General features: G+C 43.4%; 1 protein-coding gene across 2 annotated transcripts; it reads left to right on the top strand.

Annotated features, from left to right (window-relative positions):
* Nucleotides 1-578: 578 nt before the first annotated feature.
* Nucleotides 579-27,598, top strand: ALOX5 (arachidonate 5-lipoxygenase). 2 transcript variants are annotated; one of them, XM_005520568.3, is made up of 14 exons: nt 579-791; nt 3,788-3,986; nt 5,732-5,813; nt 7,399-7,521; nt 11,175-11,281; nt 14,203-14,375; nt 15,145-15,291; nt 15,390-15,593; nt 15,819-15,905; nt 17,612-17,790; nt 20,451-20,572; nt 22,741-22,841; nt 24,689-24,859; nt 26,075-27,598. In XM_005520568.3, exons 1-14 carry the CDS (start codon nt 642-644, stop codon nt 26,252-26,254), a joined length of 2,025 nt encoding a protein of 674 aa, XP_005520625.1. In that variant the 5' UTR covers nt 579-641; the 3' UTR covers nt 26,255-27,598. The 2 variants fall into 2 exon arrangements, with proteins under 2 accessions (XP_005520625.1, XP_014105723.2); XM_014250248.2 differs by lacking the exons at nt 22,741-22,841; nt 24,689-24,859; nt 26,075-27,598 and adding an exon at nt 22,220-22,429.
* The last annotated feature ends 244 nt before the right edge of the window (nt 27,599-27,842 follow it).

Below are 27,842 nucleotides of genomic sequence, written 5' to 3'. Positions count from 1 at the left end.
TAAGATTAAATCCTGTAAACGAAGAGGTGGTGAGGCACACGGGGCTGTGCCAACACGAGCTGTGCTTGGTAGGATCAGGAATACTGTGTGGGGAGCACTGTGCTGCAGAGCCGAGAGCTCTGGACTCTGTAGTTGTGAAACTGGAAGGTTATCAAGAGGAAAGCAGAGCGTGGAGAGTTGTGTAAATCGTGCTGGTGTGTGTGGAGCTGGTGCACAGCGAGAGGGCAGGTGTCCGGAGAGGGCTGAGAGCAGGGTGAGGGGCAGGGCTGGAATTCAGGGTGAGGGGCTGCTGTGCCCAGGGCTCGGGCAGGGCTGGAATTCAGGGTGAGGGGCTGCTGTGCCCAGGGCTCGGGCAGGGCTGGAATTCAGGGTGAGGGGCTGCTGTGCCCAGGGCTCGGGCAGGGCTGGAATTCAGGGTGAGGGGCTGCTGTGCCCAGGGCTCGGGCAGGGTGCCGGGCGGAGGCAGCAGCGGCAGAGGCGGGCTGGGGAAGGTGTGCCGGGCTGGGGAAGGGGCGGGCAGCGCCGAGCCGCCCCGTGCGGTGGCAGAGGAGGAGCGGGCAGCGCCGGGCAGGGTGCGGGCAGGGGCAGGAGCGCGGCTCAGCAGCTCCGGTGGGGCCGAGCCGAACCGAGCCGAGGGGACCATGCCGTCCTACACCGTCACGGTGGCCACGGGCAGCCAGTGGTTCGCGGGCACCGACGACTACGTGTACCTGACCCTGCAGGGCACGGACGGCTGCAGCGAGAGGCACCTCCTGGACAAGCCCTTCTACAATGACTTCGAGCGCGGCGCGGTGAGTCCCGCGGTGCGCACCAGCCGCCGCCCTTCTCCCCGAGCCGCGGAGCATCGCTCGCACCTCGGCCGCCCCTGCCCAGAGCCCCGAGGGGCTGGGCAGGACTTTGTTTAAGCTCTAGTCTCCGTGTGCCGGTGCTCCGGAGCGGGACACCGAGGCTGAGGTACTCGCTGCCCTCCCCGGCCCTGCCCTAGGAGTTAGCTGTGCTCAGTCAGGCTTTGGCAAAGATCCTCTTTGGATCTGACTTACGATAGACTTTCAGATCTCCTGGTACTTTCTTTACAAATACTAAAAAAACCTGTGCATTTCCTGTTCATAGGTGATGTTTAGGGTCATTATTTACTAATAGTTAGAGCCCTGTTATCTCCAAAGAATTAAACAAAGAGGTAAGAGCATCTAGTGGGAATTACAATGCCTGCCTATGTGTAAGGCAAAGTCAGTGAAAGCTGAAAAACAGCATGAATGTGTGAGAATGAAGTTGTGGCTGGCCTATCAACTGTGCTCCTCTTCTTAACCCGGATTTCTGCTGTTTGCCGTGCCCTGTCCTCTCTGTGGTCCTATCACCGTATCTGGACTGTCCAAATGTAATTGCTTATACTCTGAGCACTGATTTAGAATGGCATTTATTTATTTGCTTATTGTCCATTCTGGAAATAATAGACCTTTTTTCCTCCCCTTCCAAAATGTGTATTTCACCTGGAAACCAAATTCAGTTTCTAGAAGGTCTGATGAGATGGAAACAAGTTTGAAAGTTTAAAAAAATGTTCAGAAGTTTGGAAGTGAGACCTACCACTGCATGTACAAGTGAGCCTTCAGTGTCATGGTGCTGCTTTGCCTTGAGGTGTGTTTTTTCAATCATGTGGTTTGCAGCCTGAATTAGGTCCATGGTCTCTTCTGTGTTAAATATCATGGACACACTTAACAGAAGTAAGCATTTTGAGTAGGTATTGATGGCATGTGTGGCTGTGGTCCCCCAGATATTTACTAGCCACTGCCACTGAAGTTAATTTTCTTTCATTATTAAACATTCATTAGCTTAGGACCTTTTTACCTGAATCTCCCCCACTTGTTTGCTGAATAGTCACACGTTTTAGGCAAAACCAAACAACATTACCAAGGCGAAGGAGACCTCAGACTGTCCTGCAAACTTAGGGTTAGGGTGCTCTCCCAAGGGGCCGGAGCCCTGCCCAGCTGAGGAAATCACCACCAGGCTTTTACTGACCTTATCTTATTCCTAGACTGCAGAAGAGGGTTTCAGGTGGCTCTGATGGAGAGCCTGGCAGTACTCTGAGCATTCGGCTGGACTGGATCCTGTCACAGGATGAAAATGCCATGATGGGAGCATTCAGTATCTGCCCAGCAGCAACTGGCAAGCTGCTGTGGGACCAGATCCAGCAGGAGCAGAGATACATCCACTGGGTGAGGGGAACAAACAGAGGACGTGGGTGTTAGTAGCAGTCAGTTTTTCAGCATGTATTTATCATTATCATGTCAGAATAAGTCTGTGTTCTGTAAAGTGTCTGGCTCACTGGGCACTTACACCACAGTGTGCTGAATTTTGGTTTTGAGGATGTTTTCTTGGGGAATGCAGCATGTTTTTCCAGGCACCTGTTCAGGTTACACTGTGCCCAAAATACTGTGTTTTAATAATATGTTGTGTAAGGGAAAAAGGAAAGAAAAGAAAAATACTGGTACAGAATCAGAAAAATAAAACTGAAGTGGGCCAGAAGAGTCTGAGTTTGAATTTGGTTGGTTTGCAAAGTGTAGCAATTGTTTTCACAGTTCTGCCTTTATTGCTTCTTTCAGCAACATCTTTATACTTTTTTTTTTTTCTGCAAAGCAATTAAATTGTTAATCCATTCCTAAACAAATACCACTTTTTAGAGGATGAGCAGAATTTTGCAGCCTTATTTTGTATGCTGTTATTTTCCAGGTTGGGGTTTTTTTTTTCCTAAACGTTGGGCCAGGCTCTGTACTTCCATTATCCTCCTAATGTCTTCATTTGCATTATTGCAAATTGGGCATATTACTAGATGTGATTAAAGAGGGCATGGGCTGGATCTGAGTAGGGGATTTGCATGGCAAATGTTGACTGAGGGAAGAGTATGTGTAAAATCCTGAAGGAATTTTTACAATGGTAGCTCAGTTGTAGTTTTTCTGACTTCAAGCTCTGGGCACAGGCAACGTTAAAATTCATAGTTTCTTTTCTTTCTGTAGTGTCTTTTTTCCCCTGCTGCTGAGTGATTTCAAAGTTTTATGGTATTCCTCAGTTATCTCTTTCCTTCCTGTTCCCCTTTCATCTGCTTTTTTGCTTTTGTTGAAAGAAAAGTACTAACATGTATTTCCAGAAAGGAAATAATAGCTCTTTCCACTAAGAGCTTTGTGCTTATAGAAAGAGTTGTCTGTGCCATCCTTTTTCCAATATAAGAATGGTCAGTAGGAATCCCTCCTCAAAAAGAGAGAAGACTTAGGTTTTGCATGAGATTAAATTGCTTGAACAGGATGGTACAGGAGTTTGGATAGTCCAATAGTTTTCATTACTTCTGTTCTCTCACTCTGCACTCAAACTGTATAAAAGCTCCTTGCACCTCTGGCTCACCGTGCAGCCACCCTGATGTTACCAAGGGAGCTCATACAACAAATGTCATAGAAACCTTGAGCAACTGAGTGTCAGAGCAGCACCTCCTTCAGCTGCTGCTGGGAGAGCAGTGAATAGTTTCACAGCCGGCATGTTTTCCTAAGACTAGCAAACATTTCAAGGAGTTTTAGATTTTTAGGTTGCATCCAAAAATGTTTCTCCATTTCTGGAGCGTTTTGCATGTTATTGTTTGTTCTTTTTTTCATCTTTCCATTGCACTGCAGTCCAATAATAGGACTTCCTCTTTTCACCCACAAGGAGCTGGAAAGCTGTGTGAGGAAAAGCTAGGTATGCCTGGGTAGTGCTGGTGGTACTTCCTGCATGCGCAGTGGATCACTGGCTGTATTCTGCTCCGCAGGTTGACTCCTATGATGTGACTGTGGAAGAAGACCTTGGAGAAATTCAGCTAATAAAAATTGAGAAACGGAAATACTGGTACCAGGATGACTGGTACCTTAAGTATATCACCGTTAAAACACCAGTGGGTGACTATTTGGAGTTCCCATGTTACCGCTGGATTACAGATGAAAAGGAAATCGTCCTTCGAGATGGAAGAGGTGAGCACTATTAGAAATCAGATTTCCTGCAGAACACCTGGAATACTTCCATCTCTCCTTCCCATTTCTCCACGTACCTCCCAGTCTTCTCTCTCTGATGAAAACCCACTGCCAATCCCCTGCTGCATCCTAGAGAATGGGCTTTCCCTAGCAGGAATATGTTCTGAGCAGCCTGTTGGGCTAGGTGCACTGGCAGTTGGGTTGGATGTTTTGGGAAGCACATACAAGGAAGAGTCCTAACACTGGCTTGTTACACTGGTCTTGAAGGCTGATGCTAATGCCAAATTTTTCACAACTCCACATCCCCATTGCTGGAGGCCCTTTTGATCTAATTAGAATTAGTGTTCCCTGTTTGTTTCATATTAAGCTCCTAAGTGGCCTATGATTAATTGCCTGTAAATGGTCTTGTTTTCATGAGAGTGAAATAAAGTCCCAGGGTTGTTCAGCAGGTGCAAACTGAAACAGCAGCTTGCTTTTCATTCATTCTCTGCATGCTGTCTAGTCCAGGACAAGGCAGAGTGATGGATTTGACTGCTCCAAGTAATGGTGGCCAACTGAGAAAAGTGTTTTTTAAGTGTCTCTGACACCTACTTGCTGTGACCAGGGTTTGGGCAGACATTTGTCACTGATGTTTGCTTGTTCCCCTCCCTGGTACCTGGGGTAGGTTGGCTACTGTAGTGTTCTGCAGCATGAGTGCCTGAAAACAGCTGAAACAAGTGAGAGGTGGCAGGAAATAAATGTTTATACTCCCCTTTCATTTTCGGCTACTCCTGGCTAGGGCTTTTTGTGTTTGAAATCTTTTGTCCTAAAATGACAACTAAGTGTCAGTTTCTTTTTGGTTTTTCCATTTTTCATGATTTTTTTTTTTTTTTATAACAACTGTACCACTTCCACGGAAGGCAGCTTTGTAGCTTTGTGTGGCTTTCAGAGTGTAGTGAGATAACGGAGAAGAGCAAATGAAACTCTCCTGGTACCTTGAACACAACCACCTGGAAACCATTAGCTATATATGTTACCAGCTGTATTACCTCTGATATTTCCATCCCCAAGCAGCTTTTGTCATGAAACTCATACTGGTTTTATCTGCCTCCACATTTGTATATGTAAAGTGAGTCTCGTACCTTGCCCTTTCTGTGATCACTAAGGAAGTCTCTGTGTTATTTAATATTATATTGAATTCATGGTCAGAAGAGCAAAATGTCTGGAACTGAAGTCTCATTGTTTTTTTCTTTCTGTTCTCATGACTGGAAGATGTGCTCCAAGCTGACAGGGAAGAGCATTGCTCAAGGAAAGAGGCTTGGAGATATTTCCTGAAGATGCCATTTAGCAGAGAAGATGAGCTGGAATAATGCTGTGGTTTCTCTTATTGACAGAAATTCCCCTAGATACTGAACTGTAAAATTGGTTCCCATGACCCTCTTCAGACCATATAACACTAGATATGTACAGCAAATGTCTACATGAGAAATCCAGGGTTTATATACGGTTGAGACAGGTGTTCCTAGCTTAAGCCAATTTTCCCTTGGAAGCACCAAGTCAGGAGCTCATCTTCTTCCACAGATTCTCTAAGGACCTGTGTGTCTACTCAAAAGTACTAAATTGAATCATGTAGGCATTTCCCTCAGAAATTTTGTAAAGGTATCGATCAGAAGTTTGAAGGTTTGAAAACTTTGCTGTCCTTCTCAACACCTGGGCTGTGATAGGTGGAGGAACCTCATAACCCTGTTTCTTTTCCCTGTTAACAGCAAAGCTCCCCCGAGATGACAAGACTCAGATTCTCAAGCAGCACAGACGCAAGGAGCTCGAATCCCGTCAGAAAATGTACCGGTGAGTTTCCCCCTGCTCCAGGCTCTGTCCTCATCAGGTCAGAGTTTGGCAGAGTATATGCACATCATCACATGCCTCTTAACTATTCAACTGCTTGCTGGATAAGAGAAAGCCTAAGTTACTGTGTTGGCCATATCTGGTTTTGACTTAGATGGAGTTAATTGTAAAGTGCATCCTGGTGCAGGCAGCTGTACGAGCTACTTGTGCCTCAGATTAACCTGTCTGCAAGATTTCACTGGGAATTCAGTGGTACAGCCTCTCTGTGGGCCCTCTGGCACACCATTGTGCTTTCAAGGAAAATCTTCAAGGAATGTTTGAAGACATATTTCATTTGCCTATTACAAGCAGTACTACAGTTTTAGAACATGATCTGAACATGTCAGCTTTTCCTGGAGCTTTTTGGCTGCTGCACCAAGCTAGCTTGAGTTGTTTCCTGCACCAGGGTGCAGTGAGCACCTGGTCCTGTTTGAGTGAACTGGAATGTGCTAACAGAGTGCAGTTGTGATAGATAAAAATCTCACATATGTATATTATACATATATATTTCACATATATATATACACACATATACATATGTAATTTATATATATATCACATAATTAATAATATAAATAATATATTATTTACATATATTTATTACATAGATATTTTTTCCTAGTTGGTGTCATGATGAAAAAATTCTGTCTTTTCTCAGAGGGTAACTCCAGAAAGCCTTTTTCTTTTTTTTAAAAAAAGCCTTTGCCTAGAGATGTGCACTGTTGAAATAACAAAAGTTTCATGCACTTGTATCTCCTTATTGGGAGAGAAAGGGTCAGTTCACAATTGATGGATTGAGGCTTGGTGTGTGTGTGTTGTTTATTTCATTTGAACAAGAAAGGCTGTTCCCTACAAATTATGGAAAATAGACCAGAGGAAAATACGGTTCAAAAAGAGGTGTGCCACAAAATATGATTTACATATGCAATAAGGAAGGGAAAACCATTTGTAATTTCAGGGAAATACCTACTTAAAATTCTGATGCATAACTGATAATACACAATGCAGTCTGTGTGTGGCAGGCAGTTTGGCAGTACCATTGAAACAGTATTCTTTACGATTCACTTTCTTTTGTTTTGAAATAAAATGGGACAAAAAATGTGTGCCATGACCATTAGGAGGTAGAACAGTTGAATCAAGACTCGGAGAGTGCCTTTTGAAGGAATGCATGCCTGGGTAGTTTTAGCTGCTGTATCTCAGTTGTGCAGAGCTGTAGTCTCAAGAATGAGCATGCATTGGGCAGCTGTCTCTCTGTCCCTCCCCTCATAATACATTTGAAGCTACTGCCAGTTTCAACCAAACGTTCAAGTGTGTAGAAATATCAGAGCTATTAAGTTACTTCAAGCTTTGTGAGGTAGGTGGCCAAGGATTCTTCAGGATTCTTCAGGATACTGGTAGGTATTGATATGGTGTAAATCACTTGTTTTGGCCTGAGTGAGTCTGATACCAAATTCCTTTATAGCAGTGAGTCACCAAACAGTGGAGTTAAGGACACAGCTCCCATGCTGATAAGGTTATAAGGGTAATCAAACCACTCTTATTTTCTCAGCTGGAAGGAGTGGCATCCAGGCTTTCCCCTGAGCATCGATGCCCATTCTCACAGTGAACTGCCTCGTGACATCCAGTTTGACAATGAGAAGGGAATTGACTTCATTCTGAACTACACAAAAGCGTAAGTGTTTGTGGAAATTCAGGAGTTTGCAGAATCTCTTTTGGGCTAGGGTAAGGATCTGATAACCTTTTAGGTTTCATTGAATCTCAGAATTGGACTATTTTTCCCAAGCACTGGATCAGCAGCCAATCAAAGTAGGAAAGTAGGATTTTAATGGATTTGTTATTTTATTTTTTAGTTATCAATATTTAAGTTATTCACACTGGGAACTGACTGAGCCTCTGCATTCTTGTTAGCCATGGTTTTGGTTGCAGGCAGATGGAGGAGACACTGGTGAAAAGCATCAGCAGGACTACAGGCACCTGAGACCTTGAGCTTTTCATTCAGTTCTCAGCATCGCCCTGGGAGAGATACCTTTCTCCTCTGACCTTTGGCAATAATTACATCTTTTGGTCACATACACAAAGGAGATTGTTATCAATGCACCCTTGACATCCTGCTGGAGAAAATCTCTTCCGAGCAGCTCATCAGTTATCCACACCTGCGTGTATTCTGCTTGGGGTGGCTGGGTTACCATCCACCCACTTGCACTTGTCATGTCATTGAGGAAGGCATTGGATGGCCAGTGGATGAGCCTGAATAATCAATCCTGCAGAGCTCTGGAACAGTATGGTGTCAGTGAGGCAGATGGGACCTCTCTGACCTGTGAGTCTCCTTCTGTGCTGTCTGTGATATGCCCAGGCCATATCACACTGTCTCAGATATCCCATCACACTATCAGGTGGTGGAATAGTCTGACATGAGACGAGACTGGTCCTTACATGTCAGAGCATTCTGGGTATATTTTTTATTCATTTATGCAGCTGAATTCCACTACCAGCGCAGAGTCAAAGCAGCATGGTGTTAGCCAGTGTAAAACAGCTGGTCCCAGCTCATATAGAAGCTCTGAGTGATGCAGGAGCATCAGCACCTGAATACCGGAGTTGAGAGGTTTGCCATTAGGAGAAATAAGCAGTTTGGAGGCTGCATTCCCCATCCAGCAATCCCATCCTGCCAGGCTGTGGCATGTTTTCAGAGGTCCTGAGCCGCTGCCAAGTGAAACTTGGAACCAAATCAACAGAGTGCAGGGACATCTATCTTTGTCATTGGCTGTAAGGGGCCCTCTCCAAGAAATAGGAACCTGAAACTGTACTGCAGCCAGATAGCCATTCTGGATAACTGGTGTGACGCAAAACAGATTCGTCCAAGCAGTGGCAATGCTTCTTGTCTGGCTGGCACTTTTGGCTGCAAAATCTAGACCTATGTTTCTGGTCAAGTGACTTGTGAAAATCTTTGGAGAAGAGTTTGATAGCCCTTATCTAACTACCCTGATGTGCTTTGGGAGCTTGGAACAACTTTTTGCAGGAATGGAGTGGAGAAACATGGGGGAAGGCATGGGGCCTGATTTCAGTTTGAGGGCAGTAGGAGGGAAGACAGGGAAGTGTGCCTGGAAATCCAAAGGCAGGTGTGGAGCTGCAAAATGTAGCAGTGGGCAAGGAGCATTTTCAAGGGGAATATATGAGAGCTGGGAGAGTTACATGAGACATAGGAAGTAGTAGAAGAGGGGAGGGGAAATCCCCTTTTCTTGGGACCTGCAAAAATGAACTTTGAGGGAGATATGTCTCAGATACTCTTTCTGCTGTTGCACGGTTGGATCTTTAGATGTTTTTGACAGTGGATAACTCTGTAAGTTTAAAGGATTAATTGTGTGTAGGTGGAGATAATCCTGAAGGTGTCTGGTGCTGATGTGACCTACACTATCCAGTAAATGGAAACTCACAGCCTGGATTCTGTGCCAGAAATGCAGGCTTGTGTAGCTATTTTGGACCAGTGCTGCATTTGGGCAGATTAAGTTCTGCAAGCAACTCTGACTTTTTTTTTCCTTACCCTGGTTTCTGTTGTGTGCCAGAGATTTCAAAGTACTTGATTTCTTGAGGAAAACAGATTTTTGTTTCCTAAGTCCTTTGGAAGTTTTTTCCAAGCTAGGAAATGTGAAGAACTTCCTCCTTTTGGAAGTAATCTTCAAAACATCTGAGAATGGATGTGTGGCTGGCATTCAGCAGGTCCAACCACAGCAGGTTTGTGACCATAGCAGGTTTGTGCTGTGCCTACTGCTTGGTTTGATCAGTAATCCCAGGTAGGAGGAGCTTCTTGGGCGGGAGAGGAGCAATACATACCTGCTTATATGTCAAATGTTTTCTAATCTTAGAGCAGTTTTGAAGGAGGGCAGAGGCCCTGCAGGACCTTTAGTGGAAACTCTCAAATGAGTCAAGCTATTGAGTTATGTTTTTTAAAACAATTTAACCTTCTGGTGATGGTCATGCTGCCTCCTGAAGTTCATCTGTGATTCAGATACCTGGTCCCTATCCAGAAAGTCCTGCCCAGCGGTTACCCTTGCTTTGATCCTTGTACAGTGATTCCATGTCCCCATCAGGTGTGAAAAGGCCTCTGGAGAAGCCATCACCTGTTCTAGCCTAGACAGCTGTGTGACTTTTACTTCCAGACACTCCTCCAGGCACCTCTTAGCCTTGACTGCCATCTGCAGCAGCAGAAGCAGCCCATTCTCCGTGCACCCCATCTGGGCTAAGTGCAGGAGCAGGTCCTTTGTCTATGTTGTGGTCATGTTGGTCTAGAGCCCTCCTTCCAGATAACCACTGTCTGTTTCTCCAGGCTTTTGGTCCTCTCCAGCCAGTTCTGATCCAGTCTTTTCTATACATTTGCTGATTACAAATCCAGCCTCCTGGGATTCTTCTCAAATTATTTTTTCACAATGTTCCATGCAACACTGTGGCTTTCCTTTACTTTGTTACCTGTCCTGCGTATCTTCATGCGCTGTATGTGCTTTTATTTGTGCATTTGGGGTGTTAGTGGGAAGCCAGCTTTCTTTTTCAAATTCATTATTTGCTTTCTAGTCAAAGTAAATGATTTCCATCTAATAAAAGCAGTTTAGCATTTATACAATAATTTAGGATTCATCATTTCATATAAAGGGAACTTGCTTGGCTGTGCTGTTTTTGCTGAATTAGCAGATGAAGTCAGACATTTCTGGCTCCCAGCCCACTGTGTTCATGTGATGTCTGCAACCAAGAGCCTTGGTTTCTGAGGTTAGATGTGAACATCAAGTTTATTCAGCAGCTCAAGTAAATAGAAAGCTCTCCAAGTCAGGCCTCACACTTTTGGGATCCAATCTGGCCTTGGTCATGCAGATACAGTACCTTTTTTTTTTAGGAATAGTGGCTGATTTATCCTGGGTTGTTTATCTTATGAATCTGTGCACCTCTCTCAGTCTCTTTGTGTCACCACTTTCTGAACTGGTGTTAGCAGTGCCCTCAGCACTCTCAGCTGATGCTAACCACTGGCAGTGTCTGAAGCACTAGCTTCTTTAACTACATTTTTTATAGGTCCTAAAGCACTGCCACTGTAGGCTGCTGAGGACAATTCTAGAATGGAGTTCTGTAAATGCAATAGCAGAAGTTGGGCCCTTGATGTGCCTTTCAGCCTTCTGTAAAGGCACAGCCTGCAATATTAATTTGGTAGGGTGACTAATCCCACATTCCAGTACTAAAAGTTCATTGTGTTTAGATATATAAAATCATGTAAAATAACAGGAATGGGTATTGAGAAAGCTGGACATTATTTTTTCAGATATGTTTTGTTTTGGTTTTTTTTTTTAGGATGGAGAATCTTTATGTCAACCGTTTCATGCACATGTTCCAGTCCTCCTGGAGTGATTTTGCAGATTTTGAGAGGATCTTTGTCAGAATCAGCAACACAATCTCTGGTGAGTTTATCAGCATTTGCTTGTGTTTGCGTCATGGAGTGACTAATTAGTTGTCTTGTTTGATCATCTGATTAGGATGGATGTGGCTGACCTCCTCTTCTGCTCTCCAATAAATAAACTGTAATCTCAGACTGCTGATCACACCCACAAGACTTAAAAACAAACTTATGATCTCACAAGGAACTAGAATTACTGGGAATTGCTCGGTGACATTCTCTGCCCTGAGCTATGCTGGAGGTCAGGGCAGCTGGGCACATGGCCCCTTCTGGCTTTTAGAAATGTATTTTCAAGTATGTTCAAGTCCCATAGGACAGATTTTTGGAAGTATTTTGCATCTAAACCTGGAGATAACTTAGTGGGAGTGATCATAGTAGCTGTTAAGGCATTTTTGAAAGTTTGATTGTCCATGCCCCACTTCATCTGAACACACAGAAAATCTCCAGGAAGGGAAGTCTGGTAATGTTCTCTGTTAAGGGCAAGCACGAGTGTGACCCCTCTTGCCTCTGACACAGTCCAGATCAAAGGCTGTTGCCTGATATCCCAGCCATGTGCTCAGTTGCCTGGCTGCTGAAAGTCCTGGCTTCTCACCCCTGTTGCAATATTGGGGTGGGAGGGGGGTACCAGTGCCTTGGTTCTGCTGTCCTAAGACCTGTACCTGTCACAGACCTGTAGCTCTTCTCAGCTGGTTCTCTTGGGCCATTTGTGCCAGTGGCTTGGGGCACCTCAAATGTTTTTCAGGGGTAAATTTTTCCCCACAGGGAATTATTTTGACAGAAGTCATTCCAGACAGGAAAGCCTCTGCTGTTAGGCCAGCAGATCTGGGGGAGGGTTACAAAGAGCTGGGAATGACCTGGAAACCGCAACTTCTTCACCTGGTCCTGGTGCAGGCCAGGATAAGTCATCAGACCACAGTCCAAGGAGCCATGCTTCTTAATGGAAATTAGTGTGAGCTAGATCTGAAAAAGCTTGTGGCATTGTACAAAATGTCACTTGTCAAAAATGTGTCAGAATTATTTATTCATATTGCATTACATATCCTCCTGTGCCTGCCATTTCATACATCCTCTTACTAGAAGACAAACATCCCTGTCTAAGGGTATGAATTTCACTTTTGCTTTCAGGGACAGTTTCTGCAGTATCTTTCATTCTGTGAAAAAAATCCATTCATGTAATATTGACATATCAAAGACAAAATTATGCTTTTCTTTAACCCTTTTCAATACACAAATCCTAAAGGTTACTTAAAAACCCAGTAGAAAGAATTGCAGACAGTCGGGGGTTTTGAGGTTCATGGTGCCATTTCTGTAGAAATGAACTGGGGAACTTCCAATTTGTGAGCCAGGCCCAACATTCTGGTATCATCCATGGTTACTTTATCTTTTTGTATTATTGTACTTGTATTATTGGAAATAATTTGATACATATAAAGCTACTTTAAATTGGTTAATGTGTGTCTCCTTGAGTGTGTGTGAATAGACTGTTTAGACTCTGCAAAAGAAAATGGTTTTCCCTCCTTCTCTGGAGTTTTACTCTTCTTCAGGCTGCCTAGGGATCAGTTCAGAGAAATAAGAGAAATTACTCTTTTCTTGGGTATAAACCCAAGCACATAAGGTGGCAGAATTGTTAAAAACTAATTACAGCAATTTACATTTAGTAAGATTGCATCCTAAAGCTCTTTTAACACAAGAATTAGATGTGATCTACAATTAATTTCATTGATAACATTTCCATACTCATGGAAAGCTCCAATTCTGTGACATTTAAACATTAAGCATCGGTCTCAGTTATATTAATACAAATCTCAGTTTGCTTTTTTACAAGCCTTGGCAGAAACAGGGATAGTGGAGAAGGTGGTTCAAGGCATTTTTCAGTCATGCAGTTTCTGTCCAAGGTCCTGAGTAATTTTATTCGTGGTGGAGACTTCAGATACAGCTCCAGACTCATAAGGCAGTTGATGGAGATACTGTAAATGTAATTTTATATAAACTTATGTTTTTTCTGCTTTATGAAAAAGCATTGCGGATTTTGAGACTTTTTTTTTTTTAATTATCACTGCATTCCCTTGGGGCCTATATTTTTAATCCTTTTACCCTTTTTAGAAAAATAAATTGCTTTCAGAAAAAGTTCTGCCTTGTTTAAATCTAGCCAGCAGTGGAAAACTTCACTACCTTCATTTTTCCCCTGAAGACACCAATGGGATTTTTCATAACATGACATTACAAAACAGAACACTGCAACTATAGAAAATATCCATTAGTACTACATATGTAATAATAAAGAGATGGAGTATCCAAAACTAGAGTTTTATTGAGATGTTAATCTGGGCTTATATCAGCAATTGCAAAATAAATAGAGGGAAAACAAGTCGAACAAGCAAAACAACAAATGAGGAGTTTTACTGAGATAGAGTCCAAGCCCTTCCCCAGATTTCCTTCACCCATCTCTGGCTAAAAGAATGGCTCCAGACACTGTTGTTCTTTTCCTACACAGATTGATGTGTATTTCCCTTCTCCTGCTTGTGCCGCCCATTTTTAAACTTGCCCCTCTCTACTGCATGCTCTGTGAATTTGAAGAGGGCAATTTAAAAATTTCATGGAAGACCTGGGAAGGTGTTTTACAGATGAAGAGAGTATTCTTCATGACAGTGGAATATTTTATTCTTCATTACTTCTGTACATGGAGAAACAAATGATCATCAATTTAATTATTCTCAGTGTGAGAAGCAAGGATTAAATTTTCCATTTAACTTCAGTGATTTTTCTTGAGAACCTGTCACCTTTTGAATCCTTTTCTTGCTGCTTTCTGTATTCAAAGTTGTAGTACTATATAATGGGAAGGTGAGGGGGAAGGGAGGAATCCTACGGTGCAGTAGATATTGATGGTACACAGATGTTGATGTTGTAGGCTTGTTTTCCCTTTAGAATATGTGATGCAACACTGGAGGGAAGATTTTATGTTTGGCTACCAGTTCCTGAATGGATGTAATCCTGTGCTGATCCGGAGATGCACAGAGATACCCAAGAAGCTGCCTGTGACCATGGATATGGTAGAATGCAGTCTGGAGAGGAACCTGACGCTGGAGGAGGAAGTGAAGGTACAGCTCTGGGTCAGGCTGGGCTCCACCTGTTCCTTCTCACATCCTCTAATCTCCACAATCTGTTCTTACTGCCTTCAGCCACATTTCTGTTCTTCAGGATGTGTGATAGGTCATGGCAAAGCTGTTTATCTCTGCAGTCTGGCAATGCTCCTGTTGGCTCTTCTCCTGCTGTCCTGGAGCTGCAGGCAATGCCTGTCTCCAGGTCCAGTGGAAGAGCTATAACCAGGAGATGACCATTCCTTTTTCACTTGTTTTCTTTGAAAGGTTAGAGATTGACTGGATGTCTCAGAGGTGAAAGGTGCCTCTTCCTTTCCTGGTGTCATCTTACCTGCTAACATGCTGAAGAAGCTTTGACAGGGGTGGTGCCTTGCTTTTGTTTGTGCAATTAACACAGGGTTCTCTTTAGCTGGCAGTGTGAAACTTGCTTGCATGCGGGTGTCACTGCATGAGTACCAAATACATAGATGCTCCTTGCTGAAAGGCTCACTGCCCAACTCTGCAGACACAAGTCAGGTAGTTTGTGCAGTGGTACTTGCTGTCTCAATGGCATTATTCCTGAGCTGCCATGAGCAAGGGAGGGCCACGGGTTGCTTGTAACCACCAAGCTCAAGTCAGTCTCTGACTAAAACTTCCCATTCCTTTCCATTCCTTTGTTCCAAGCTGCTTGCTGTTTGCATATCATTAAAACACATCATGCTTTTTGTTTTGTTTTGTTTTTGTTTTTTTTACTTTGGTTGGTTTTTTTTTTTTTCATCTTTTCCCACAGCAAGGAAACATTTTCATTGTGGACTATGAGCTGCTTGATGGTGTGGATGCCAATAAAACAGACCCATGCACAATACAGTACTTGGCTGCACCCATCTGTCTGCTGTATAAGAATCTGGAGAAAAAAGTTGTGCCCATTGCGATCCAGGTGGGCTTGCTGTCAGGGTCTTTAGAGGGTCACAAGGTCTGCTGTCTCATTTTAAACAGGAAGGACTTGGGGCTTCATATTCTTTTTATATCTTTCAGCTTGGTCAAAAGCCTGGACCAGACAATCCCATATTCCTTCCTTCGGATGCCACGTATGACTGGCTGCTGGCTAAAATTTGGGTCCGCTCCGCTGATTTCCACATCCACCAGACAGTGACCCACCTCTTACGGACACACTTAGTCTCAGAGGTGTTCAGCATAGCTATGTTCCGGCAGCTGCCTGCTGTACATCCCCTCTTCAAGGTTAGCCCTTGCATGAAGGGAGGGCGTATGTGGGCTGGGGTGGTTATCACATCAGTTGGACAAACCAAAAGGAAGTTCTGGCCATCGTTCAGCTGAAATAGTTTAACTGGCTGCCCTGCAAGATAACATACAGCTGAACCACCAGGACTCCAAACTTTACATCTGGCTTGCTGTTGAATTCAGTCTGAGAATTTTCCTTCTTCCATTGCTTGTTTCATTTCACAGCTCTTGGTTCCACATATGCGGTTCACAATAGCCATCAACACCAAAGCTCGAGAACAGCTTATCTGTGAATGTGGCCTTTTTGACAAGGTAGGTAAACTCTTTGTGAATCTTCATTGTTCATGTCAGTTCATCGTTATTCATGGTTCTTTGTCCTTTGTGGTTCCATACGTACATATCCTTTAATTGTCACATATTGCCTTGTTCCCTGACCTTTCTATTAAAGGGCAAAACATAAGTAATGCCACCCAAAAACAGGCACACAGAACTGATGTCTTGCTGTGCTAAAGATGTTCTTTTACCTCTGAGTAGCCAAATCAGAACTGGCCAATGTCAGTCAGTATCTTGCTCATTGCTGATGTGCCTCTGGGTTATAATACAAGAGTGCACATAAATTCCTGCATATGTATCCACATAGTTAAACCCACAACTTATTTTTAATTAAATTCTGTTATTCATCTGTGAGCAAAGATATTTGTGATTGTAGATGGCCATTTTCATCACAGAAAGACGTGAAGGTAAGACAGATTTCTAAGATCACAAAGAGTGTGTTTGGATTCCAGGCTGTCTTCTTGAGTTGCCCTAAGCAGCAGACCTGCTAGGAATGAGTCTCAGTTTCATCTGAGTCAGTGAAACACAGCTGTATGTCACACCTTTATCAGTGATTTGGGTGAGGGCTGGCATGCATCCTCAGTAAGTTCACAGATGACACCAAGGGGAGAGAAATGGAATGCTGCATCTAGGAGCTGCAATGGCTTGGCACACAGCAGTCTCTGTGAAAACATGCTAGGAGCATCCTGTGGAAGTTTGGGGTGGTTTCAGAAGCCCTTTCAAAGAGAGAGCCTGGGATTCAAGACACCTCTGTCAGGTGTCAGGCACCAGGCCAAAAATATCTTCCTTGCTTCCAAGTTTTTCACCCAAGCAGAATAGAAGGGTTCAATCCAGACTCCTTTCCTTGTTGTCTGTACTCCACTGCTGACTGTAGAGACTTTGCATTGCTTTAAACAGAAATGTCATGTCCATACCCCATGCATGTGGGATGAGTGTGTGGGTAAGACCTGCCAGCAAGGATCTGGAGTTCCAGAATTTGTTGGTTCCAATGCAGACAAAGAACCAGCCAGAGGACAGTAAATGTAAGGTCACAACTGCTACTACACTGTATCATGTACATACATCATATGTATCATATCAAAAGCAACTTTTGGGAACTCTTGCGCAGTGATTATCTGAAGAGTTTTGCTGTACTGTCTGTTGTGGACATGCTGTCTTTTTCAAATTGAACATACACTGAAACCCTGGCCACTCCTCCTTAGTAGCAACCCCGCAGGATTGATCTCCTGGCATTATTTCCAGGGTGACTATGGGTAGCCTGCATCCCTAAAAACTTGCTCCTAAACTACTCTGTAACAGCACTGGCAGCTTAACTTAAGCCCTCTTCTGACACTCTCAGGGCTGCCTTCTTTCACACGTGCACTGGTTCTGGAGCACAGCACTGCAGGGAGTGCCATGCTTTGATGTTGCTGTATTATATTAGTGTACTCCAGTATAAGCAGTACCTGGGGTGCAAATGTGGATATTAACAGTGACTCATGGGAGAAGTGTGAAATCCCTGAAGTCAAAATGTACAGTTCCAGTAGACCTCTGTGCTTTGGTACTTTGTGTAGAGACACGGTTTTCTCCTTGAAAAACAGATTCACCAGCATTCTGTTTCCCATCTCCTGCAAATTTGTAAAGCCAGTCTTGGCACAAAGGGAGCATAATCTCCTACTGTTCCCATCTTGCTGTTCTTCCTGCAGGCAAATGCTACGGGTGGAGGAGGACATGTACAAATGGTGCAGAAAGCAATGAAGGATCTGACTTACAGGTCCCTCTGCTTCCCTGAGGAGATCAAAGCTAAAGGAATGGACAGCAAGGAGGACATCCCCTACTACTATTACCGGGATGATGGCATCAAGGTCTGGGAGGCTATAAAGAGGTAAAAGACCATAGTTCTAGATATTGGCTAATAAAGTCACCGAGACACAGACCTCATTTTTTTCCTGCTCACTTTGATCTTCATCACATAAACAATATCTGGGCTGGTTAGTCATGTAATGCCTTTTTCATCCAGTATATCTCATCCGAGGAAAATTATTTAGTCAAGCACATACTCTTTAAAGAGTGCTAATTCCTGCATTTTTCAGTGCTGTTTCCTTGCATTCAGTATTTCAGAATTTACAAGTATGTACTCTTCTATAGAGTTTCACAGAAGTTTAGTGAGTTGGAATTCAGCCTGCAGAAGGAGTTTAGTTATCATTTTTTTCAGCTGTGTACAAGCCAAAAGAGGACTCAGTTCTCTAAGCCAGCCATGTGAGCTCATCAAGGTTCCTGTGGACTGAAAATATAAGCTTGGCTTCCATGATGGTTCTCTTTTGAAACTCAGTAAATTAGGTATAATATAACTGGAACAAAACCTTTCTTAAAATGCCTTAAAATTGCAAAGTCTGAGTTTAATCAGGAAGGGCAGCAGCTCTGAGTAAGGAGAGGTACTGCAAGGCTGCTTGACCACACAAACATGGCTCCTTTTCACATCTGAAACACTGCCTTGGATGATTTATATGGTTTTTATTTTGCAATGGCATTTAACAAACAGCATATTTTTGCCTGGCATAAGTTGCTTACCAAATATGCAGCTGTTTCTGATCACATGACTTTTGAAAAGCATGTTCATTAAAAATCAAATCTTTTGTGTACACAAAGTAGGACTTTTATGATGCAAGCATAATGTTGGAAGTTCTGGGGACATCTTTGTCTCCTGTGTTTTCTCTGGTTTTTGACAAGGGCTTATCTTTCAATATTTCCTGCAATTGTGAGTGCCAATTTGAGAGAAAAGGGAGTTGTAACTTTGCTGTGGTTGTTTTCTTCATGTATTCAATTTCTTTTTGTCCTTCTTCTCTTTCCTGTGTTTTCTTTGCAGATTGAGATATGCCTTTCAAATACCAGGTAGTACTTAGTCAACTCAGTTTGACTGTTTGTGGGTGTTAACCTTGCTAGAGGATGATGTTACACTGCCCCAGTCTTGGCTGAGAGTTGTGAATCATTTGGTTTATAAATGGTGTGGGCATATTGAGTGTGTGAGATGATGACCCATGAACCCATGGTCATGCATGTGTCTGCTCACCAGGAATCTCCTACTCTCTGCAGGGGTATCAGTCTTCACTTTTTGATGAAATAATTTATATCTCAGCATTACTTCACATGTTGTAGATGGCCTAGACCCAAGGAAACTCTTAAGATTGTTCCCACAGAAACAATGAGTCTCACACAGCAAATTTGCCAAGTCCTCTAGTCCTCTTCCTATTTCTGATCTAACTGCAGATAGATACACCAGCCCAAAGATACTTCAGCCCAGAAGGTCTCACCCACACTTCATATACTAATTTCTGTTTTTGTGGAAGGGGGTCTGAAATGCTTTCATTTTCTGAGAGGAGGATCCCCTTCCTGTATCACCTGGCACCAGTGCCAAGTGCATGGAGACAGAGCTCATGGAGAGCAGCTCTCTCTCTGCATGTTGCAAAGTTTTTATTTTCCTTAAACTTCCTCTGGAAGCTAAAATTACTTAAACTTTTGGTGTTTATGCAGTTATTTCTCTGCCTCAGTGACAACTCTTGATTGGCTAATAGGAACTACATTGATAGATTTGTAAAAGTCTCCAAATTGCAATAAATTTATAAAATGTATAAATTTATATTTTATTAAGGGATAAATCTTTGTTGGATAACAATTCTCAGTCACATCAGTCAGCTTTTACAGTCAAGTGTTCCACTCTATGGACTGTCAAAATATTTGGCAAGAGATTTAGCAAGGTAACTGCAGAGCTAATGGAGTATCTCAGCACAGCTGCATTAACCAGTCATTTGGTCATCAAATGCAGCTCTTTCAGGAAATCAGGATTACCTATTTTCACTGCTTTCAAAACTACTTCTGTTATCTTATGTTTTAAGATAACAGATTTTAAAATGTTGTAAGAGCCTTGCTTTCAGAGGTGAAGCTAGCCTGGGAAGCATTTACAGGAAGAGGCATCTTGAGAAGAGGAACTGAACAGGAGGCAGATATCTGCTGTAAAAAGTGGGTGTAGGAAATAGCTCTAGACCTCTTCTTCCCAGGAGAAGTTTCCTGTGCCACTTAAGTATTTCACAAAAAGCATGTCCAGTAGGAGGGGTCAACTGCTGGCATTCAGGAGCAGCTTTGGAGTGTCCCACATACAGGGAATGGTACTGGTATCAGAGTTTGGGACCCCACTGCCCAGTGTAGGAGCCATGTGGATATGCAAGAGGGAGGCTGTGTGGAGTGAGGACATGATGTAGATGTAAATGCAGAGGTCTGTGCAGGAGCAAAGCCTCAAATAACGGGACTTTTCAGTGTGGCCCAGGAACTTTTTGTTGGGGGAAGAAGTGATACTGCAGTCCTAAATGAATCAAAGTTGCTTCTGTTCATTCCCACCACTTACAGGAAGAAGATATGAGAGTTTTGAGACCTTCTCTTGCCCTTCTTTCTTTCTCCATGTAGCATCTGCAAGGTCAGAAGATCATCTTCTGGAATGGCAGATTGCATTTTCCTTTTCATTTTGTTTTGTTCATTTGTTCCTGTCTGCAGTTTTGCAGAGGATGTAATTCACATCTACTATGAGAGCGACGAGGTGGTGTGTGAGGATGTGGAGCTCCAGGCCTTTGTCAAAGACATTTATGTCTATGGAATGAGGGGTGTCAAAGCCTCAGGTAAGGTGTGAGCCCAGGCAGGTCTGCAGCTTGTCCAGTCCCTGCTGACAGCAGTGCTGAGTGCACAGCACAAGTTAGAGACCCTTTCTCTCCTTGGCCTGAAGATGCTTGGTTTTACTGTGAGACCCTGGCTCAGACCATCTCTCAGGAGATAGCTCCTTCCTTTGACACAGATTCCCATAATCAGCTTGGGCAACTTGTGTAATCTCTCTACACTGGGGACAGGTCCTTTGCTTTTGTCTGCTCATGCTTTAAGCTTTAGGAGGTGTGTCTGTGTGTGTTGGAACCACCAGGCAGACTGATAAAAATGAAGAAGCAGCGAGGTCCCTTGAATCCTTTCCTCCAAACCTCACACCAAATAAGAACATGTAAGAATCTCCCCAGGAGTATATTGCTGCATTTTACATTTGTTCAGCATTTGTGCCATCACTGAACTATCCTGCTCTCTTCAAGAAAAAATAATTATTTCCAAAAAATATTCTTCTTTGTTCTGTCTCTTCTCACTGCCTCTCTTTTCTTGCAAACCATTACTTGGCCATGAGAGCTCTCATCCATAACATGGCTCAATTTGCCCACCTGAGTAAATACTCCCCTGTTGTTCCCTAAACTTGTTGATTTTCTCTTCCACACACATTTTTTCCAAGCAGATTTTCAGGAATTTATATATGTGGCTGGGTATTCTTCCTATTGTCCTGTCTGATTTACAACTGTCAACACCTGTTGGCCAGTGACCATGGGCAGATGGCTCTGGTGTTGCAGGTGCACACTCTGGAGTGCCAGATGTCCAGGCAAAACTGTGATGTTCCCAATCATTATGTTCTAGTGGATAAAAGGCTTCTGGGTTCTATCTGCCTGGACAAGCAAAGGTTCATTTTTGTTTGTCTAGTTGTCTCTTAACAAAAGTTTAGAAATTATGTTCCTCCTGGTAAGAACATCATGCTTGACCTAAACATCTTGATATGGGACAAACACTGAGCCTTTCCAGGGCTCCAGCTGGGGTGGGATGCTACAGGCACCACTGGTGGGAGGACTGCCACTACAGATGGGAAATCTACCAGGCTTGTAGCATCTCTTTCTGCACTGCTGCTGCTCCAAGGGTTGTATCACAGAGAAGGGAGCTTTGGTGGGGTAAGTAAAGAATGGGAGGAGGCTAAAAGTGAGGGAGGCTGTGGCACCTGTTTCTGCCCTGGGAGGGCTGCTGTGATTGGGAGAATGCCAAACTCTTTTAAAGATGAGCACAGTATACATAGAATAGCAGTACACAGGAGGGGATGGAGCATCCTCCCCTCTTTGGGCTTGGTGGCTGGCCAGGGGTACCTCTTCCCTCTCTCAGGCTGAGTTCACATCTGCGTCAGGTTGGCAGTGGAGAGATGAAGCAGCTGGCAGAGGCAGCCTGGGCAGGGGCAGCTTGCCATTGTCTGCAGGTAGAGTGGGACCTGTGGCCACGATGGGCTGAGACAGGGGGTGCAGTGCAGGACTGTGATTTAGTGAGGATGGGAGTGATACAGGCCTGGGGTTGCTTTGGTTGCAAAATATTTCCCTAGTCCCTGACTATTCTGTTTTTTCTTTATATAACTCTGATCATTCTCCTTCAAAGACAGCTTAATGCAACTATTTCTGTTCCTCATTCTGTTGTTTGTCTTTCAGAAGTTCTCATTTCCTCACTTCCCGTTTCAGCGAATAAACTCTCCCTGCACTCTTTCTTGCAATACGTTTGATTGCTGAACCTCAGACCTTTATAAAGGCAAGCACATGGTCGCTTCCTCCTTGCCATGAACCTTCCCTGCTCGCACTGCAGACTGAAGAGAAATGGAATATCTGAGGTCCCTGCCCTGGGGACTCTGGGAGTTCCTTGCTGCAGGGTAGGTAGGACAGGGACAGTGTTTTTTAAAGGCATAATTATACTTTGTCTTTTCCTTATGGAAAACCACACACTTTGCAGACAGTGGCGATGCTTCACAGGCTTGTGAGAAGTAAGGCTGTTTTTACAGCTGCACAGCCAAGGCACAGAGAGGTTGAGGAGCTCCTGTTAGCCCACACAGCAAGATTCATAGAATGCCCTGCTCTTCAGTGACTGCTGCATGGCCCTCTAACCCCTGTTTTCTGATTACTACTGGGTGGCAGGATTACTTCATTGCTGGGTTAAGCTTTTCTTCTCCCTCATTTAGGGTTCCCTAAGATGATCAGGACACGAGAGACACTAGCAGAATATCTCACAGTGATCATGTTCACTACATCGGCTCAACATGCAGCTGTGAATTTTGGTCAGGTAGGAATTTGTGGGAAGACTGTTCTTCTTTCTGGGCTGGGAGGTACATCTACCAGGGAGGGGTCTGAGAAGCATTTTTTAGTAGATGTACAAAATTACATTACTTTTTCTGGTCAAAATAACTGCAAACCCATCTACAAATCCCTGTGAAGTCTGTGGAAACTGAACTAATTTGGAAGCTGAGAAAGGCATTTAAAGTCCTACATATGTACCAAAGATCAGATATGGGGTTCAAACTCATATATTTTAGTTTTGTTGTTTTTATTATATGAATAATTTTTTTAGCATTTAAATGGCATTGCTGCTCATTTCTTGAGTTTACAAGCCAAGTGGCAACTTGGAGGTTCCTGTGTGATGTTTAATGTGTCACATAACCTGTGTTATCCTTGCCTGCCTTGACTAATATATATCTGTCCTGAAACAACCTGCCTTTCAAGTGCTATTTCTTTCAACATCAAGGCATTTTGGAAAGCAGATTTAACAGCCAGAAGCAAACCAATTTGTCAGTCACAGAGCTTTTTCACTGAGTGGGTGCAGGCTCCCCAGGGAAGTGGTCAAGTTCCAAGGTCAGTTCCAAGCCTGTCAAAGTTCAAGGAGCATTTAGATCATGCTCTTAGTCTGATGGTTTAGTTTTAGGTAGTTCTGCAAGGACCAGGGAGATGGACTAGATGATCCTTATAGGTCTCTTCCAACTTGAGATATTCTATGATTTTATGAGCTGTGTTTTTTTTTTTTATTTTTGGCATGTTCTTGCTTCAGGCATAGGTGGTCTCTGAGATGTGATCTCAGAGATAAGCAGAGAGACCATCTTTCTTATGGTGGTTATTCCCAAGTACCCTGTGTCACTTTCTATGCTGACCCTCCTGTCCACCCCTGCAGCTCAGGAGCCCTGGAGAAGGTCTGGAACCTGGTGTCAAATGAACTCAAACTGTTGCTGTGACATGTCCATGACCAGAGACCTCTGCAACTACTCCCTTCTAACTTGTCTTTACAACTGGTTGAAACAACTTCCAGTGCCCCCCTCAGAATATCCTGTCTGTTCAAGTACCACCAAGAAGCCATCTCTTAATTTGGCATGCAGAGGATATGCAGCCCATCAATAAAAAGATCTTCAGCCATGGAACCAAAAGGCAGAGAGGGCTGAGGGGAGGAGGAGGAGGTGGCTGTGCACTCCCCCTCAGACAGAGCAGGGTATATGTATGAAGGTAATGAGAAAGTGCTTGGGAAAGAAAGAGTTCTGGTGACTGCAGCACCTTAGATGGTGACAAAGCTCAGGGTCATACCTGAGGCAAAATGAGACATCAGCATCTCACAGCACTGCACCAAGCCAGAAGTGACTGTGATTCCCAGTCTGCTGCTCACTGTGGCCATAGCTGCATGTCATATTCCATATTTCTTGATGAATCACCATGCTTTATCTCTGTTAGTATCTGACCACATGGGCATTCACTGTGGGCATGTTCTTGGAGGAAATAGAAAAGAGAAACTGGAGTAAAGGTGATCACCTCAAATAATCAGAAGGGAACTTTTTTTAATAAAATATTTAAGGGCTTAGCCAGTCTGATGAATCTGGGCTGTGTGGCACATGCCTGTGGTTATCAGAATAAATACCCCCATTGAGATTACCCAACTCTCTCTCTTGTGAGTTCCTGAGCAAAACAGTACGGACTTCCTTGTCACCTCCAGTCCTTCCCTAGAGCATCTCCTTGCCCTTAACATCTTCTCTGTCTGAGTAGCTCATATTACAGAAGCAAACTCCCTGTTGGCAAACTCCTGATTTTCTTTGGTGTGTTCCTAAATACCAAGCACAGCAGGTTTTCACTGTGGTCTCTTGCTCTTTTGTGCAGTATGACTGGTGTTCCTGGATTCCCAACGCCCCTCCAACAATGCGCTGCCCTCCTCCAACAGAAAAGGGGACCGTCACCATCGAGCAAATCGTGGAGAGTCTGCCAGACAGAGGACGTTCTTGTTGGCATCTTGGGGCTGTCTGGGCCTTGAGCCAATTCCAGGACAAAGAAGTAAGTCAAGCTCCCTGCTCTAGGTGCCAGAGATGTGAGACCATGAGGGCCGTGGCAAGACTGCACAGACTCATGAGACTGTTGTCCTGCCCTGTGCCTGACTTGGCCATTTTCACCTTTCTGTGGAGATGTGTCATTGCTGGGGTTTGCCTGTGTTCTGCCAGATGCAGACCAGCCCTGAGCAAGAAGCTGTGTTTTTACTCTGAGGCTGTCTCAGCCATAATCAAAGTTTATAAGCTTGAGGATGGCATTGCTGAATAAGGATGCTGGTGTGGGAGCCAGAGGGCTTCAGAGGCATAAGGGTTTTCTCCATTCCTTGTCCCTGCAGTGCTGGGGAAGAAGGTACAGCAGCACTGTGTCCCCATGTCCTGTTCCTTTGGAAAATCTGCTCCAGTGCCATGTGCACTGCAGCTGTGGCTTGTGCCTGGTGGGTGAGGAGTGAAAACAAAACAAGCCTACAGAAGGCTTTGCAGGCATGGTCTGTGGCCATTTCCCTCATGTAAAATGAGGTTGTAATTACTTGGTTGTTTCACACAAGGGTTCTGGAAAATGTGTTTAGAAATCACTAAAGAGAAGATGATGGACAGAGGGTACTTTAAATTCAGTTTCTCTATAAGAAGACAGCAGTACTAGCAGAGAAGCTTGTACTGTGGGGAAATAGTTCCCAAAGCTCCCAAAGCAATGCCAGTGTGCATATTGGCAGTGCACTTTTCAGAGCACCCTTAGAGTCCATGCTGACTAAAGCAACTGTCATACTGAACTCTGGAGGACAGTTTTAGGTCAACAGAATCTTACATTGTCACTGAATGAAGCAGTCATCTTCCTTTTAAATCTCTGGCTGTGAATTCCCCTCTCATGCTATCCTTTTTTCTAGCAGCATAAATGTTTGTGTGGCTATACAGAGATCTGGCATAGGAAGCTGGTCTGACTGACCACTGGCCTGAAAAAAAGTGCATGGTTTTCAGTGGATGAGGTCTCTTTAGGTCAAGGAGTGCCATGTAGACACCTGAACCAGCACCACAGAAAGGTGCAGGGATGGAAGGAAGCAGACAGCAGTAAAGGGAAGGTGTAGGCTAGCTTAAATATTGATAATACTATTTTAATAGAAGCATTTGTGAGGCGAGGCTCTGGGTGGTGTTCTGCCAAATGGCATAATGTTGAAACAGAATTGCCTTTTCTTTCTCAAAGCATGATTTCTTGGTGTTTTTCAATTAGCTGTTTCTGGGCATGTACCCAGATGAACACTTCGTGGAGAAACCGGTGAAAGAGGCTATGGCAAAATTCCGCAAGAATTTGGATGAGATTGTCAACACCATCACCGAGCGCAACAAGAACAAAAAGCTTCCTTACTACTACCTTTCCCCAGATCGTATTCCCAACAGTGTTGCTGTTTGAGCACATAGCCAGGAGAGTTTGAAGACCTGTAAAGCTAATGATGTTTTTCTGTTATATGCCTCTTCAATTAGCTTTTCAGAAATGGATAAGAAATCCACCCTCTCCATCAGAGCTTGCTTAAGTCTATTTGAACTTTCAAAATAAATTTGGTTATTACCAATCTTGCAAATAGAGTCTAACTGACAACCTTCTAGGTCAAATTTGTTACAAATTTATTTTTCCAGGATTTTTAAACTAACCTTAGAATCGATATACATGTTTCTGTTATCTTCCCCTCTCCTTGTCAAAACAATGTGATCACAGATTCACATACTTAATGGAAATAGTATCATGAGCAATGTGCAAGTCACATTTTAAAATCCTTCCTGTTTTTAATAGGTGACACAGGGGACATAAAAAAATAGAACATTTAAAGTTTATGCATTGTTTTGAATCAGATCAATGTCAAGTATTTTCGCTACCATCACGAATATCCTAATCAGGATGAAGGTAGAAGCAGGAAATTTTCTTGACACAGCTGATGGGGTTTTATCACTTTCTTACCAAGCTCATGTGAAATGACATCTCACAGGAGATGAAAATTTTGTAGCTACTTAAACTTAAGTATTTTCTACATAAAACTAGGAAGGTTTGTTTTAGCCTCTGCCAGCAGAGTTTGATGTCATGTTTGATTCACATGTAGAGAGAAATGTTCTGCTTAAAGCAGTGTCAACAAGTACAGACCTAGCAGCACTTATGCTCTGTTTCATTGCTGAGGCTGCTGGGTTTGTGGACAATTTCTTCTGTTTTGTGGGGAATGAAGAAGCTACTTTGTATAATGGAAAAATTTGTGGAGAAGGCTTGATTGACAGCTTCTAAGAGGAATCTTTAGATTTGGCCAATTAAGCATAACTGGCACATTCCATCTTAGTTATAAACCACTGAGTTTTGTCTGTTTTGTTTAGAGCTGTTTACGTTCAAACACTTGGGCTCTGGTAGAAGTTGAGGAAGTCACTGAGAAAAGCAAAATTGCGGTTTGTGAAATTTAAAAGTTGTGGTTTTGCTGATTAGAATTTGGGTTTATTTTTCTGAGAATTTGTCCCTTGTACTTAATCTGCCAGCATTCAGTGCATTTTCTCAATAGCTAAGAAGTTTCTTGTGCTAATAAAACAAAACTGAACATAAAATTTCTATTTCCTAATTCAGCATCTAATGCTGTATGTCTCAAAAACCTTGTAAGAATAAACAAAACATGCTTTGTAGAGAAATGAAGCTTATATCATTGACAAATACAGTTATTTGTATCATTCATGTGTGATTTGGAAAAGAGTACTACTAAAATATACATCCTTTCATATGAAACAAGTGTGAAAAGTGATTTTAGACCCTTCACAGCAGATTGATTCCCCTTTTTTTTCCCCCCAACCAAAGACTTTGAGAAAAATATGGAAGGTAAAACCATTTCCTGTTTATGATTTTTGCATCGCCTTCTCACTGCAGCCCATGAGAAACGATGAATGTAGAAGCAGAGTAAAGCAACATGGAATAGGACCAAGGAATTAGAAACTTGAGAGCCCACTGCCTTGAAAACAGAAAAGTGCAACTTAAA

The sequence above is a fragment of the Pseudopodoces humilis genome, chromosome 9 (genome assembly GCF_049639895.1).
Source record: "Pseudopodoces humilis isolate 2021_Gansu_Grassland_sample_001 chromosome 9, ASM4963989v1, whole genome shotgun sequence".
Classification (NCBI taxonomy): Eukaryota; Metazoa; Chordata; class Aves; order Passeriformes; family Paridae; genus Pseudopodoces; species Pseudopodoces humilis.
The sequence above is the reverse complement of the archived record's forward strand: the minus strand, read 5'-3'. Positions and strand labels throughout refer to the sequence as shown.

Bases quoted from the DNA above. Each gene is read 5' to 3' on its own strand.
- ALOX5 (XM_005520568.3), top strand. From the start codon at position 642: ATGCCGTCCTACACCGTCACGGTGGCCACGGGCAGCCAGTGGTTCGCG. The intron at 7,522-11,174 runs GTAAGTGTTTGT...TTTTTTTTTTAG, and splicing joins ATTCTGAACTACACAAAAGC to GATGGAGAATCTTTATGTCA. The intron at 11,282-14,202 runs GTGAGTTTATCA...TTTTCCCTTTAG, and splicing joins AATCAGCAACACAATCTCTG to AATATGTGATGCAACACTGG.